The sequence below is a fragment of the Ictidomys tridecemlineatus genome, chromosome 10 (genome assembly GCF_052094955.1).
Source record: "Ictidomys tridecemlineatus isolate mIctTri1 chromosome 10, mIctTri1.hap1, whole genome shotgun sequence".
NCBI classification, from domain to species: Eukaryota; Metazoa; Chordata; class Mammalia; order Rodentia; family Sciuridae; genus Ictidomys; species Ictidomys tridecemlineatus.
In genome coordinates, this window is record NC_135486.1 from 10,012,789 (window position 1) to 10,027,751 (window position 14,963).

Genomic DNA, 14,963 nt, shown 5'->3' on the forward strand with positions numbered 1-14,963 from the left:
TACAGTAAAGTTGAACTGATAATTGAAGTAGCCACTAAGAGGCTAATGGGTGGGAGTGTAATCAGCATGGGTATTCTCAGCAAAGAAGTGGGGCACATTGTGGATAAAATGGAGAGAGACTGCACACAATTTCAACATGTTTCTTAGAATGACAGGCAATGTAAGACTTATGAATTGGTTATTCTAGAATTTTCCATTTAGTATTTTCAAGACAAAGGTTGACTGCAGGTTACTGAAACCTCAGAGAGTGAAACCACAGGTCAGGGGAGGCTACTGTAAATCTGCAAATAACAGAAGGTAGAAGGGGCAACTAATTGTGAGACAATAGAATCAAGATCCAAAGGATTTCAGCAGGCTACTCTATTAAAATTTAAAAGGGTGTTGTATAAGAACTGCATCTAGGTTAAGACAATGGACTGTTGTCTTGAACATATTTGCTCTTTCTGACAGCAGTCCTGTGAAATAGATCTTTAGCTGACCACAAAGTCAGAAGTCAACACCATGACTTTTCTCTGAAAGGACTGAACACAGAATTTATTAATAGAAAACATAGAGCAAGAAACACCCTGAGGAAGACTATGGAGTGATTTGATCAGTCCTAGGCCTTAAGGGCATAATGACACAGGAGGGTGACACAGAAGACAGCAAGGTCTTCAAGAGATTTAGGACTTGCAGTCTACAGACCAGTTGACAGGAGCAGGTGCATTCAGAAGATAGGCTCAGAAGAGAGACCATCCTATAGGCAAGCATCCGAACACCCACTCGTAGCCAGCCCACAGGCAGGAGGGGTCTTACTTGTTCACAGACATCCACGTCACACTCTACAAAAAATCAGTGTATTTCTTTAATTCACACAAAGGTTCTGCATGAACTAGCAGTCCTGAGCATAAAGAAGGAGATCAACATATTCCTTATTCAAAGGACAGAGCTGACCGAACAGGTGGAAGTTAAAGGAAAACATATTTTGGCTCAGCCTAAAGATCTGTCTAAGAATCTGCATGGCAACAATGGAATGTGCTTCCTCTTCAAATACCATCGCCCCCATCACTGGGAGCGTGCAGTGGCTGGGAGGCCATCTGCTAAAAGACTGTGGGAGGGATTTCTACACCAGGTGGCAGGTTGGATAATACGACCTCGAGGTGGGCTTCCAACTCTGCGTGTCTGGAATTGTCAGTGATCCAGCTGAGATTCCTACTCTCCCTTCCTAAAATTAGGGAGGTGACTCACCACTTCCATGAGAGAAGCTGAAATTTGATGGGTTTACATAAGATCTGCATTTCAGTTCAGAAAACAGAGGCCTATGGAAGTCCTGCCCAAACCATCCCCCAAACACAGCAGGACTTGGAAGATGGTCTCTAGGCATTGCTCATGAAGGATGGGCACAGTCCTCCATTTATTTAAAAATAAATAGGTACTCAATAAATAAATATTTATTGAGTACCTATTATGTTCTAGGTAGTGTGTTAAGATTGGGTAAAAGTTTGAAGAACGTCAGTTATGCCAGCCAGGACCAGTGGGAGGCATCAACAGTGAGGATCCTTATGGCCATCAGTTCCTGAGTGCTCACATATTTTATGAGAACACTATTGAGCATCTTTAGGTTTTCTTAATAATCCTTATAACAACCAGTGATTAGATATTAATACTCTTATTTTCAGTGATGAGGAAATTGAGGTTTCTAAAAGTTACAGAGTTAGCCAAAAACAAAGAACTTTTAAATAGAAGAAATAAACATTGGGCACAACTCTCTTGGACTCCATCTCTGTGCTCTTCCCATGATGCTCCACTGCTTCCCATAAAGATAAACACGTGAGCAGGTGAGGGCTAGGGTGGGGCCCCGTGGCCAAGTGCTTACCTAGCCTACACACGGCCCTCACCGCAAAACAAACCAACTAAACAATGTGACCAGATGAGCATTATTAGCCCTTTTGGAAGAGAGGTGCACGTAGTCTCCTGGCTTGGAGGAAATGGTTCGACTCCAGCTAAGTGAAGCCAGTTAACAAGACTATACCTACTCACGTCCCAGTACCTTCTTTCTAAGACAGATAGCTTGAGGAAAATGGACAGTCCAATCCTCCAAAGGCACGGGAGATGTTACTCTTGACCCATTGAGCAAGGGCTCTGAAATCTCTGCCAATAGCCAGGACCTGCCTGAGTGTTTTATTTTCCTATCCCTGTGCTAGCAAATTGGTTGTTATAAGGATTATTAAGAAAACCTAAAGATGCTCAATAAATAGTGTTCTCATAAAATATGTGAGCACTCAGGAACTGATGCCCACAGATAGAGTCCATGGTACCAGCTGTGCCCAGCCTTCTGCTACAGCAGGCTCTCCACACTTGAACCCATGGCTACCTCTTCACAGCAGCCTCTGCACAGAGCTACTCACTAAGGTTCACCTGTCCTCACAGACAGTTTCCAGCCCGGCCTCCCAGCACACGGCCAATGGAAGTGCCTGTCTCACCTGAATCAGGCTGAATCATGCAGCCAATGGCCTTCACTGTGTTTAGCCCCACAGCAAGACCCCTCTGGTGACTTGTCACTCTCCCCAGGCCCTTACATCATTCTGAAAGAGATTCCCAGCTCAGGACACACATGTTCTAACTAGGCCTCTACTCATGCAGCATTTGTTCTGGGTCTTCAGGTTGAATTTCAGCTCTGTCCTCTGCTTTCACCTTGAGACTCTGAGGAACAAGAGCCCTTGAGGGGGTTGACAAAAGAAAACCCTCTTTAGGGACTATGTTTCTCTTTGCTTCCTGTGGGGCTCTCCATGTTGCTGCAATACCCAGTAGATTCACCTGTAAAATGGGACGGTAATAGTTCCTAGCTCTGGTGATGACAAGAGAATTACATTTGCTGGTGTAGGACACGTGCTCAGAAGGGTGGCTGGTACCTGGCAAGTAAATGGCAGCTTTGTTGCTACCGTAGCTGCAGGGCAGAGGCGGAGGTGAGGGGCTGCCATGTCAGGCAGGCAAAGGTCTATGTGCAGCTCATTGGTATTTTTAATGCAGTGCCAGGCAGACTTTCCCAGGGTGGAATACGTTCCTATCTGTGACCACCCCACGGTGGAAGCACTCGGTCCATTTAAAGTCAGTCTTCACATGTGGCCCTAAGCCAGAGAGTCCCTGCCATTCCTCAGGATGGGAAAAAGCCATGCAGAGAACTGTGGCCATGGCAGCCCTGGGAGACCTTCATCTCCAGGGTTAATTAGGCTATTGTAGCCTCAGGGCTCTGAGCAGCTGTTAGAGACTTACCCAGCAGAAGTCTAGGAACCCTCCAACGTCCATGGGTCTTAAATCCAAAGGCCAAAAACAACTGCTGGCCTAAAGTGGGCTTTCTCTCCTCAAGCCAACAATGTTACTCTCCACGTGGACAACTCTGTGGCAAGGTTAATGAAGTAGGTGGAAGGAGGTGATTCCAACTGTTGAAGGACATTGTGGTTTAACAATAAGACCTAGATGTGGCCTCAGAGTTCTGTCCTGCACTCTGTGACTCTGGCCATGTTCCACAGAGCCTCAAATAACAATCTACACCTTTATCATCATATGCATGTGCATACACACACATAAGTATGCATATACATGTGTATATACAGCCATGATCAAAACAGGGAAGAGACAACATGAAGCTAGGTTTGTTAAAACAGCATTGTACTTAAACAAAAAAGCAAAAAGTCTGTATGAATTTACTCTGGGTCATAGAATTTTTTTTTTTTTGCTGTTCTATTTTTTTTCTCAATTTTATACCAATAATACGTATAATAGAGAAGTTTGGCCTGAATGTAAGTCTCTAAACCACTTGCCTTCAACTAAAGGAGGTTAAAGTTGATTGAGGGTGTTAAGTTAGACATCAAGAATAACTTCTCCATGGAAAAGGTTTTGAGAAAAATAATGTACCATAATGGCAATTTGGAAACTTCCTTCTTTTTCTTCCCCCATTTTGTGATTAGAAAAGTCACTGTTAAAACTATGAGAACAAAAACATGCAGCACTGAGGGGACGGCAGGAAGCAACACTTTTGATTCATAGGAGAAGAAATTGGAAGGAAATATGTCAAAATGCCAATGGTTGTTTTCTCTAAGCTGGAGATAATGAGTGAATTTCTTTTCCTATTGATTTAAAAAAAAAAAGATAAATAGCCAGAATTTCCAAAATCAAGAAAAATAATAGCAGTCTCCCACCTAGAATTCTGATACTGAAACTCAAGGAAACAGAAGGTCCGGGAGCATTCCTCGTGGAAAATATCCATGCATTCAGTGGATATAGAAATTCAGGACACTCTCTGGAAAGCATAGGCAAGACATAAAACATTCATTTCTATAAAATTGAAACAATTTATCTTCCATTCTTGAGCAGATGGGAAGGTAAATTGAGGTTGATTTTTTTTCACCCCGGTGGTCATGTTGGAGGAAATAAGTGTTCCCGCCTCCGGCACTGTTTAAAATAAGTCTCTTGGTGCAGTGACCAAACCAGTCAGAGACAGCAGTATGGTTGAGTGTTGCCTCCTCCGGAGGACAGGAAGTACTGTTGATGGACACCTGTCACTCAAATGCAGGGGGCGGGGTGATGAAGAGGAGTCTACTTGATCTTGGGGGAGGGCATGTGGAGGAGCATAGGGAGTCTGTCTACCTCCCTTCTGTAGCCAATAATTCTCAGAGTACGATATGCTCTCATATTGTCCTTCTTGAATCTTTTTGTGCCTACCCGATTTATCTCCAAAACCCAGTTATTTATATAGACTGACCTCCAGCAATGTGACCCATGACCTTTCTATCCCTCCCCTTCCTATTCAGTGAAATGCAAGGATCTTATAGGCTGCACCTAGCCTAGTCGACAAACCCCTTCTGAGCTCACTGGCGGGGGGATGGTGCCCCATAAGACAGTACCTCTCCCACCAGGGGTCTGGAAGTCGCCCACGTCTGCTGTGCCTTGGACTCATCTGAGGGAGCATGTCAAATGCACAGATTCTGGGCTCACTTCTGGACCACTGGGGGTAGAAATCAGAAGTCGGTGTTTTAAATAAGCTTCCTAGATGATACTTAAGTAGCTGCTTCTCAGACTGGCCCCCTGATAGGGCATCCTGAGTGACCAAGGTGACACTTTAAGAAAGGACCAAAGGGCATAATGACCACAGTGTCAACACTAGTTCTTCAAGGGCAACTTAGAAAAAGGTATCCATCGGGGCAAATAGGCCCTTCATCTCAGAGCCTCTCTATCTTCAGCTGACTGACCAGCCGGTTCTGGGAAAATGGGTCAAGTGAAACTTATTTTATTCTCACTTGAGAAAACCCCTGCAAACTAGATGCAGAGTTTCCCAAACCAAAGGGGTGGGGTTTGGGGAGGCCGAGGCCCTGCCAAGCTGGCCAGAGACCCTGGTAGGTGGAGATGCCCCTTCAGGCACTCGGTTCCTGCCTGCTCAGGGGGGGGGGGGGCTCCTTCCAAGGGCAGCGTCTCCCCTGGAAGCAGTTTGCAGAGGGACTTCCGCCGGGAGAAGGGACAGGGAGCTTGGGGTTTCATTCCAAGAGCCTCCTTCCTTGGTGTAGCGGTGAAATGAGGGGGGGGGAGGCAGCAGCGACATTTGTGCTGACTCCTGGGGGAGGAAGAGGAGGGAGACAGAGGGAGACAGAAACAGGAGGGGAAACAGAATGAGAAATAATCACCAAATAAATACCCCGGGAGCCTGCGTTAGCACTAAGTGACAAGGATGGGGCGGGGGAGGGCTAATGGGAAGATAATCCCATTTGAGGATGGCATGGCAGTGACAGGAGCTGGGCACAGACATGAGGGCTGGGCTGCAGGCAGGAGAGGAGGGCGCCCTGAGATAAAGGAGCAGCCCCAGGCTGGCCGGCAAGTCTTGTCTGAGGGTGGGAGGAAGGTGACCAGGGCGGCCGTGACACAGAAGCCAGAGCAGGGAGGGGAAGTAAGAGCCAGACAAAACAGGACAAAAAAAAAAAAAAATCAGGCAATGTCATGTGTCACAAAGGACTGTCTGCCTGACTCCCTGTGAGTCCCTTCTGAAGAGAAGGGGGAAAAGGCCAGACTGGGCCCCATCCCTGGGCTTGGCACGGGCCAGCTCCAGCGTGGGCACTGTGGGAGGAGAGGGCTCTGGCTCAGCCTGGGTGGCCAGGGGAAGGCAAGACGGGTTGGGATCTTTTCAGAAAGGGTGGAGCTTGGTCTCCACTCAATACCAGGGACTCACAGGCAAAGGCATCCTGTCCCCAGCCCTGGTCCTTGTTCTGTGAGTGGTCACCAGCTGAATGTCATAACCGGCGTCATTCTGGGAGCCCAGAGGAAATGAGCTCCTGGCAAGGAGGAGGTTTTCCGAAAGAGGGGCCGAGGCCAGCCGCGGGGAGCAGGGTCCTCATGGGTGGCCCGAAGAGGAAGCTGGATCCCATGTTTGGGACATTGGCTGCTTTTTCAGATTCAGAATCCCCAAACCGTGGCTCCCGGGTGGGTGAGAAGCAGGGACAAGTGGTAGGAATGGAAGGAGGGGACGGGAAGCCCGTGGGACAGGGAAAAGGAAACGTGGACTGCGCCGGGGAGAGGAGCACGTGGCCTCTCTGGGGGCCCTGGCGGCAGGGTCTCCTCCTGAGCAGCCCGTGGAGAGAGGAGGGCTCTGACCGAGCGGGCCATCCCGACGACAGCTTTTACATCCTTGGAGAAACACCTGTTCATTTTCACAGCAGGTCTCTCCCTGTCTCATGAATTATCACTCTGTCTCCATCCTTCAGCATGGAAATCTAGTGATATTTTATATTTCTCTAGTGGAGAATCTCCTTGGCATTGCCCTCTGTAGCTGAGATGCCAGAATAAGAAATCCGACTATTATTTACCAGGAATCTTCAAATGCATGAATTTAATCTAATTGTGGTATTCTGAAAAATGTATCTAGAGGCCCTTGGGTACACTTTTAATTTAACAAAAAAACATTATTATGGCCTTTCTTAATAACTCCAAAGGAGCTAAATAAATTTGTTTTTTTTCCTCCTCTAATATTTTCATGTAAATCAATCTCTCTCGCCTCCTCCAACCTCCTTCACTGTTTTTGCTTCTCATTTGTGAAAATTTCCAATTTGTCTCTGCTGTCCTGGCAAACAAATCTGAAATACAGACTCTGATAGTTCCCGGCTGTGTCCAGGCAGCTCCAGGGTGGGAGGCCAAGGAGTTATTCCGTGAATTCATGCAGGGAAGACAGGAGACGTGGAGCACCACCAGGCTGGGTGAGGACCCGTCCACCGGGGGCGTCTGGCAGCTGGGTCACGCTGGGGTGTGTGTGGGGGGTGCTGTGACAGGAAATGATTGATTCTGTTGCCAACATCAGGAGACAAGGATGTGCCCTCCAACACCCTGTGTTCTTTTAATGACCCCTTAGAAATCTGCCATCCTTCACTTTAAATCTTTCTGAGGCTAATTTTACTTTTAGCAAGTAGGACCCGAGTTCAATGATTTTACAACCTTCCTCCTGGGCTCCCCACCTGGAGGACCCAGAGCCAGGGCTTCATTAGACGCTCAGCCCACGGCTTCTGGACCCGCCTCCCTTCTCCTGCGCATTTTTGGCAGGATCAGAGTCCCTGGGAAAGTGTTAGGACCCCCGTGATTCATGTCCCGCATACACATGCTCTCCTGTTCTCTGTCATTTTTTGCCGTCTGTTCTTGAAAATTCTTATCTGCAGGATAGTTTTAGGACTATTGTTTTACTTGGAGAATCCACAAAAATAAAAATTGGCACAGTGCCAGTGGATTTTGTGTTTGATTTTTTTTGTTTCTCTTGGGATTACTTATTTAACTTTTTGGGGGGTGGGGGTGGATACCGGGATTGAACTCAGGGGCATTGAGCCACATCCCTCGCCCTGTTTTGTATTTTATTTAGAGTCAGGGTCTCACTGAGTTGCTTAGCACTTTGCCATTGCTGAGGGCTGGCTTTGAACTGGCGGTCCTCCTCTCTCAGCCTCCTGAGCTGCTGGGATTACAGGCGTGTGTTAGCGTCTGTAAACAAGTCGGGATGGCGCCTGGCATTTTGCCAGAGGGAGTGGTTTGTGAGGTGGTGCCAGTGAGCCGTTAAGTGTAGAGATTCCTTATTGGTTGACTGTTGTATCTAGTTTATGCTAATTAAGATAAGCTGTGTGGAATGTATATATACCCCACCTGTCCTACAATAAACGGCTCCCACTCCTGCTGTATCAATGTACACAAGTTGTTCGCCCCCCCCCCCAGGTTATTTTATTTTGCTGCAGCTGGACTGCGTGCGGCAGGCGTGCACCACCATGCCAGCTTACTTATTTGATTTTGGAGGTCTCAAAAACAATGCTACAGTCAACCTGGAACTTCCCTCCTCTGCTAACAGCTCTGGGTTCTGTACATGGAGAGTAATGTCTAACGCTTCTATAAACTAGAAAGACCACTGAGACCTAGATTTCACCTACCCCAACCTCTTCTTTCTCTGTCGTTGACTCTCTGACTATATCTGCCCTTCCTGGGAAAGCCATGCTTCTTATGTCTCCATGCCTCTGGTCCCACTGTTCCCTTCACATAGAGTCACTCTGGCCACCTGTCAATGGTTCAAAGTCCGACTTCTCCATGAAGTCCTACGGCAGATTCTTCCACCTCCCATAAGTCAGCCCTTGAACTGTAATCTCATGCACCACTGCTCACACCTTTACTTTAATGGGTCTTGGAATTCAGCATGATTATTTATTTACAGTCCTTTCTTCCTATGTAGACCATCAGTTCTTCCAGAGCAGGGACCATGTCTTCTTATGTATGTATAGCAAACTAGCACGCTCTGGACGCGAGGAGTAATGGGCTAATGTTTGTTACGATCATGAACGAGTGGGAGGACAAATGATGGAATGTTATGGTACGAGGACTCTTGGGATAAGCTGGCTCCCTCACACACACAGCACACTCACAAAGATTGTGCATATCCTAACATAATACATACACATCCTACACATACGCACAACCAGGTAAACCCAGAGAGCTAGACAGAAGCTAAATAAAACCGCAGGTGCAACGCCTCTGCCACACAGAACCATCCATTTATTTGTACCATTTTTATTCACGTCCTTGATCAATTTTCATCCTCGTCTGAAAGTCCCAAATGCTTATTGCTATTTTTCTCCTGGTATAGCAACCTCGATTTTTCATGAAGGAATCTGTTTTAACTATTACTAGCCTAGGATTTGGTTGTTCTACCTCAACAGGACGCTCAGCTATCTGAATGTATGCAGCGTCAGAATGCTAAAGAAAAATCATCAATACCCACACACCGGCTGCTTACCTTCACCCTCTGGAACATTAAATAAAATTCTCAGGAAAATCAGGCCTCCCATTGATTTTTCCATAATACCCCAATACGTATCATTATTTGGCAATCTGTCAGGCAGTTTTCAATTTCAGTGACAGTCTCTGCATTCAAACCAATTTCTATTAATTTTGTGAAAATCATTTAAAGAAACATGGCAGTAGATCCCTGATTTAAATCAAGATGCATGGCATCTTCTACTTTTCACTTTTCTTGTCATTTGAGGAGGAAAAAAAAAAACGCTGTCATTTGTCTGGTGCTGTTTTATAAACATAAACCCAGGCTCCTTATCACTCCTGGCTCCATTATCCTCAGGAGAGTCACGGCTTTTCTTTCCTCCTAACAGTTGCTCCATTATTTTATTAGTGTCCAAAATGAGACCTTGTAGACAGTGGCGATCATAGAATAATGGAAATTAGAGATGGAAATGACAGATTGGGTCTCCTTGCCTGTTTCCTGGGGCCAATGTTCCTGTCAGTCTGTAGTTCAGTGTTTTAGCCCATCTTGTTCTAAAGGACACCAGTGCTGGGTCCCCACTGTTCCCTGAGGCCCTTGTCTACATCCTAAGACTGTCTCTACACACAGCCCGAGAGAATGATGCAGCCATTATCAAGGGAAGTCAGACCCATCCTGCACCATCTGTCTACCAGGCCACGGATGTGGAGGCTTGAGCCTTAACCACCCAATCCAATCACTGCAGAGAGACAGACTGGGGCACTTAGGGCAAAAGCGAAATGACATTTTGTAGTTGTTTGCTTCAGCAGCAAGTTTGCAGGCGAGGAGAGAGGGAGAGGCGGTATCCATCACCCTTTATAACACGGTACTCAATGAAAACCAGTTAACGGCCCTCCTCAGCCATCACATGAGCGACAGTGCGGCTCCGCAGCAACTGTACAAACGTGAATTTCAGGGGTTCAGAGAGGTAGGTGACTGCAGATTTGAAATAGCGAACAGCTCTCCTTTCCATACCACACTTGACATCTATTGGCCAAGGCCTCTGGCTTCTCACCAATGCTTTAATCCTAACGGAGCACTCCGAGGGTACTGGCCCTTCTTAGGAACACCTTCCTCTGAATTTTGTGGCCTCTCTGATCTCAAATCCAGTCAAAGGTGAGCAACCCTCCATTTTCACTAATAGAAAAATTCACGGCATTCCGGCTTGCCCAAGTTTCCTGACCTGTGACTCTGATTTCCTTCCCCTAACTTCATTTCCCCTTGTCCTTATCCCTCCACTTCAACCTGTTCCAGAACATGTGCCCTCCTCTAGCGCCTGTGGGCATCTATCACACCTTGACTAGTCATCGCAGGCCAAGTCCTCAGAGCTGAGTTCTTCTATCCCCTTATCATAAATCACTCCCTGGGGCTCTTCAATCATTTTTATTGCTCTTCTCCAAACCCTCACCCATTTGTCACCATATTTATTGCTTTGAGAGTCCAGAACTACACTCAGTATTCTAGGTTTCATCTCATCAAACTCATACAGAGGGGCTGACCATCGACCTCAGGGACGGTCGTCCTCCGTGGCAGTGTTCAAAATGAGATGGGCCAAGCTTTCCCACCTTGTGGGGCTGCAGATGCATATCTAACTTGCTGTCCAAGTAGACACTCCAAGATGCCATTTGCCTACATTTCCTTCTTGTTTTCCCTGTTCCATTGATTTCTACTATTAGCATTTATCGATTCCTTCCCCTCCCCCCACTACTCAGCTAATGCAGAAAGCAGGCCCTCAGCATCCAAAATGAGCTACAAATTTGCTTTTAAAAAGCATTATGAGACATATAGTGGCTTTAGAGCAGTGTGGATATACTTAATTCCACAGAATTGCACACTTCAGAAATTACTAAAATGGTAAATTTTATGTTATGTATGTCATCACAATGTCAGTATTAAAGCATGTAAAAAAATAAAAAGCACTACCAGACAGGGTGGCACAGGCCTGAAATACCAGTGACTCAGGAGGGTGAGGCAGGAGGATCCTGAGTTCAAATTGAGCCTCAGCAACTTAGTGAGGCCCTAAGCAACTCAGAGAGACCTTGTCTCGAAATAAAATACAAAAAAAAAAAAAAAGGGCTGGGGATGTGGCTCAGGGGTAAAGCTCCCCTGGTTTCAATCCCTGATAACGAAATAAAAATAAAAAATAAACCTTGCCAGACACGGCGGTGCACACCTGTAATCCCAGCAACTCGGGAGGATGAGGGAGGATGGCAAGCTCAGCAAGGCTCTTTTACAAAATAAGAAATAGAAAAGACTGGAGTTGTAGCTCAGTGGGAGAGCACCCCTTGGTTCAATCCCCCTGTACTGCATTAAAAAGATAAGCAAATAAGTAAATAAATAAATGAAGTACCAGGTGACTTCCTTGTCCCAGCCATGAGAGCTTTGGGGAGAGCAACGGTCCCACAGGGAAGTAGAACTGGGCACCTGGACAAAATAGGCTTGATCACCCCAGAGCACACTGCGAGCTTTGCACATCACCCCTGCTCACGGAGCTGGGGAAACAGGTCTCCACTCACGGCGGTCTGCGAAGCTCGTCAAGCTCCAAGAGTGTGACACTGCAGTCTGTGTGGCTTCGTGTGTCTCCCACTGAATCACCAGCTAAGCTCAGCCTCTGGAATCCTCGTGGCCGGAAGCGGTGTGAAAGGGGAGAGGGCCAACCTAGGGTCCAGATCGCAGCTGGCTGCTGCAGGCTGCAAATTGGAACCATCATCCTGACTCGTAAATGGATAAAAGGTGATGAAAGCCGTGGGATGGTATAAATATGGAAAGGCACAGTGAGTTTTTACCCATCCACTGTTCAGAGTATAACCCCCCCCCCCCATTAGCTCTGTTCCCCTCCACAGAGTGGATCCTTGGCCTACGAAAGGCAGCAGAGATATAGGAACCTGCCCACTGGCCATCCGCTCACTTACCCCTGGTTTGTCCCCCATTCATTCCGAATGCAAAGGTGCTTATGGACTGGATCCTTCATGTACCCTTCGTAGCAGAGGCACTCGCCTTAGCAGCAGGGCAGGGAGGAAAAGAGAGAAACACAAGTGAACGGGTTAACGCGGGCGTCTGTGCTGGAGAAAAGTCGTATGAAGTGGTCAGATGAATCTCTGACTCCAACAGGTGCATGAAGGAGGCAATACATCTCCTCACCTCATGTATTTCCCCCAGGAATGAAGACACCATCCGTCTCTCCATTTTCTCTCCCACAGGAACCCCTGAGTCTGCAAAGCACCTTTCCATGTGCTTTGTGAGTGCAATGACCAAGGACCCCTGGGGGAAGAGATGTTCTTCTTCATTGTCTCAATGTCAATACTTCAGGGACTTATTAGTGATGGATAAATGTGTAAAGATGGCATGTGCAAGTTATTTCATCAAATATTTCTGAGAATCTTTTAATGTAGGTATTTTAGCTCTTATGCTGAAGGGAGAAACTGAGGAGTAGAACAAGGGAGGACTTGTCAACAGCTTGTATCAGAATTAATATTCATTCCTATGTCTGCTGACTCCAGGCCTTTTCTCCCCACCATGCCAGAAACTAGCTCTCAAAACAGCAGTACATTTAGAAGAGACCACATGTACCTATTATGGTTTTATAGGAATGCTGGGTTTTAGCTTCTGAGTGAAAATGGCTAATTATCTTGGAGAAGGCAAACAGAAACATCATCTGAACTCTGTATTTGCTTAGGATATTATTATTCTGCATTATTATTAGTTCCTCCCTTGGTACCAAGAAGTTCCTGAACCCTCTGGAATTGCATGCAAAACTATCTATGTGTTTGCATTCATTTTCCAAGACAGGTTTCCATGGCATTCATCTGATTTACAAGCAGACCCCAAAAGCTTAACAATCATTGCTATATTTAGCGTTGATCTTGAGGAAAATTGTTGATACTTCCTTCCGTTAATAATTCTATATGCAGTGCTCTGTAACCCCAAACTACTGAGACCAGTTACACCAAAGTACTTGTGTTTGCTCTTTTAATGGCTGGTTATTTAATTTGTAAATAAAAATAACAGCGGGAGACTTCCTGAAATTGGTAAATAACAAAGGTGCCATGCCTTAAGAAGACAATAGGCACACAGACTCTTTAGCACCCAGGAAGAGACATTTGAAAGGGATATAAATAGAATAATAGCTTTGATTGTTATTTTCCATTTTTAAAGATTAAAAAAAACAATAAAAATGAAATGAAGGGATCTCACAGTTAAGGGGGACAGATCTGGATCGTCTGAGCAAGGGTGTTTATTTAGAAGCTTAGCTCAAGGGTTCATTTATAGATTGACCTATAGCAATTATCCATCAGGGCCCCTGTCTTTCCCCACAACCATCTTTCCCCACAATTTCTCTAATCCACACGCGGAGGAGTGGATGAAAGAAGGAAAGTGCTGTTTGTGAAGAATCCAGAGAGTATAAGAGGTCCCTACTCTGTTTCCCGTATGGGAAATTCATGTCATGGGCCATAGGCTACTGAGCACGATGGGTCCACATTCATTGGCTTCAGCAAGGCCGAGCTGTATCCAGAAGTGGTCAGGGAGCTCTGAGCCAAACAGGAAAACACAGCTTCAAATTAGGTGGCTGGTGACAGCCAGTGAAGAGTGTCCCTCTGATAAAAGGAAAGATAAAGAGGCCAAGGAAAATGAAGGAGAGCACTAGAGCCTGGCTTCATTCCTTATTAATTCCAGAACAATCTCGGGCCCCAGACCCGTACACTACCCGGGCCAGGGACAAAGCTGCTTCTTCCAAAGGAGTCAGCCTTTGACAAAGATGGTGCAGTGGAAAATTAATTCATTAATTCAAGGGTTTGCCCTACATTTATAGATAACACTGTCACCCCTCAAGATGCAGATATCTAAGCCAATTAACAAGCCCAGGGCTCAAATAGACTTCTCCCTTTGGGAAGGATGCGCTCCTGATTGTCCTTGTGGGCAATTAGGCGTAAACCTGATGATACAAAACAGGAAGTCACTTCAGGAGGCTGTCAAAGCCATCACTCTGACTCAGAATAGTTTCGGCTGGACACCTCGACTAGAATTAGGAACGTAACAACAACAACAAAAGGCTGTCCTCTTCCCCATTTGATATCTAGTTACCACACAACATGTAAAATAAATGCAGCGACCACCGAGTGTTCAAACAGAGCCTCATTTTCCTAATGACAGCAACACCTACCATTTGTATAGCGCATTTACCTTCTCAAATTGCCTTCATGGTCATTATCTCCTCATGAGGCTCCCATCACTCATTACTATGTGGGGACACACTGCCGACAGCAGATAGAGCTCTTCTCCATATCACGGCACGGGCAGCCCACCGTCAGAGAAGCAGACATTTTCAAACCTATGGGGCCAGAGTTTGAGGATCTCCAAAATCTTGCCTCTCACCGGATCCTCATTTCCGGAACCCACCAAACTTGCCTCTTCTGTATTCCTCCACAAAACCAGTCTGGCCATCTACACTGAGAGGAGTGCAGACTTGACGAGGGAAGTTGCCATGGCAACCAACGGCTAAATCTTGACTTTAAGAGGGGTTTCGTGCAAGCACAGGCTCCGACTGTTAGCTGTGAATTTTAAAGACCCCACAAGGGTGTTGGATGCCCTCCTAAGCTAGAAGTGTTACAGTCTCCGCATCTGCTGTGACAGATGGCGGGGAACACAGGAGGCGCCGGCTCTGTGGTGG

At 46.3% G+C, this 14,963-nt stretch overlaps 1 protein-coding gene across 8 annotated transcripts in view; it reads right to left on the minus strand.

Annotated features, from left to right (window-relative positions):
- Positions 1-14,963, minus strand: part of Astn1 (astrotactin 1) — a 282,323-nt gene that overhangs the window by 125,765 nt on the left and 141,595 nt on the right. For all 8 annotated transcript variants that reach the window (XM_078022370.1, XM_040278092.2, XM_040278090.2 and 5 more), the window contains exon 8: positions 12,208-12,292. In XM_078022370.1, coding sequence (XP_077878496.1) covers positions 12,208-12,292 — 85 coding nt within the window. The remainder of the gene's footprint in view (positions 1-12,207; positions 12,293-14,963) is intronic.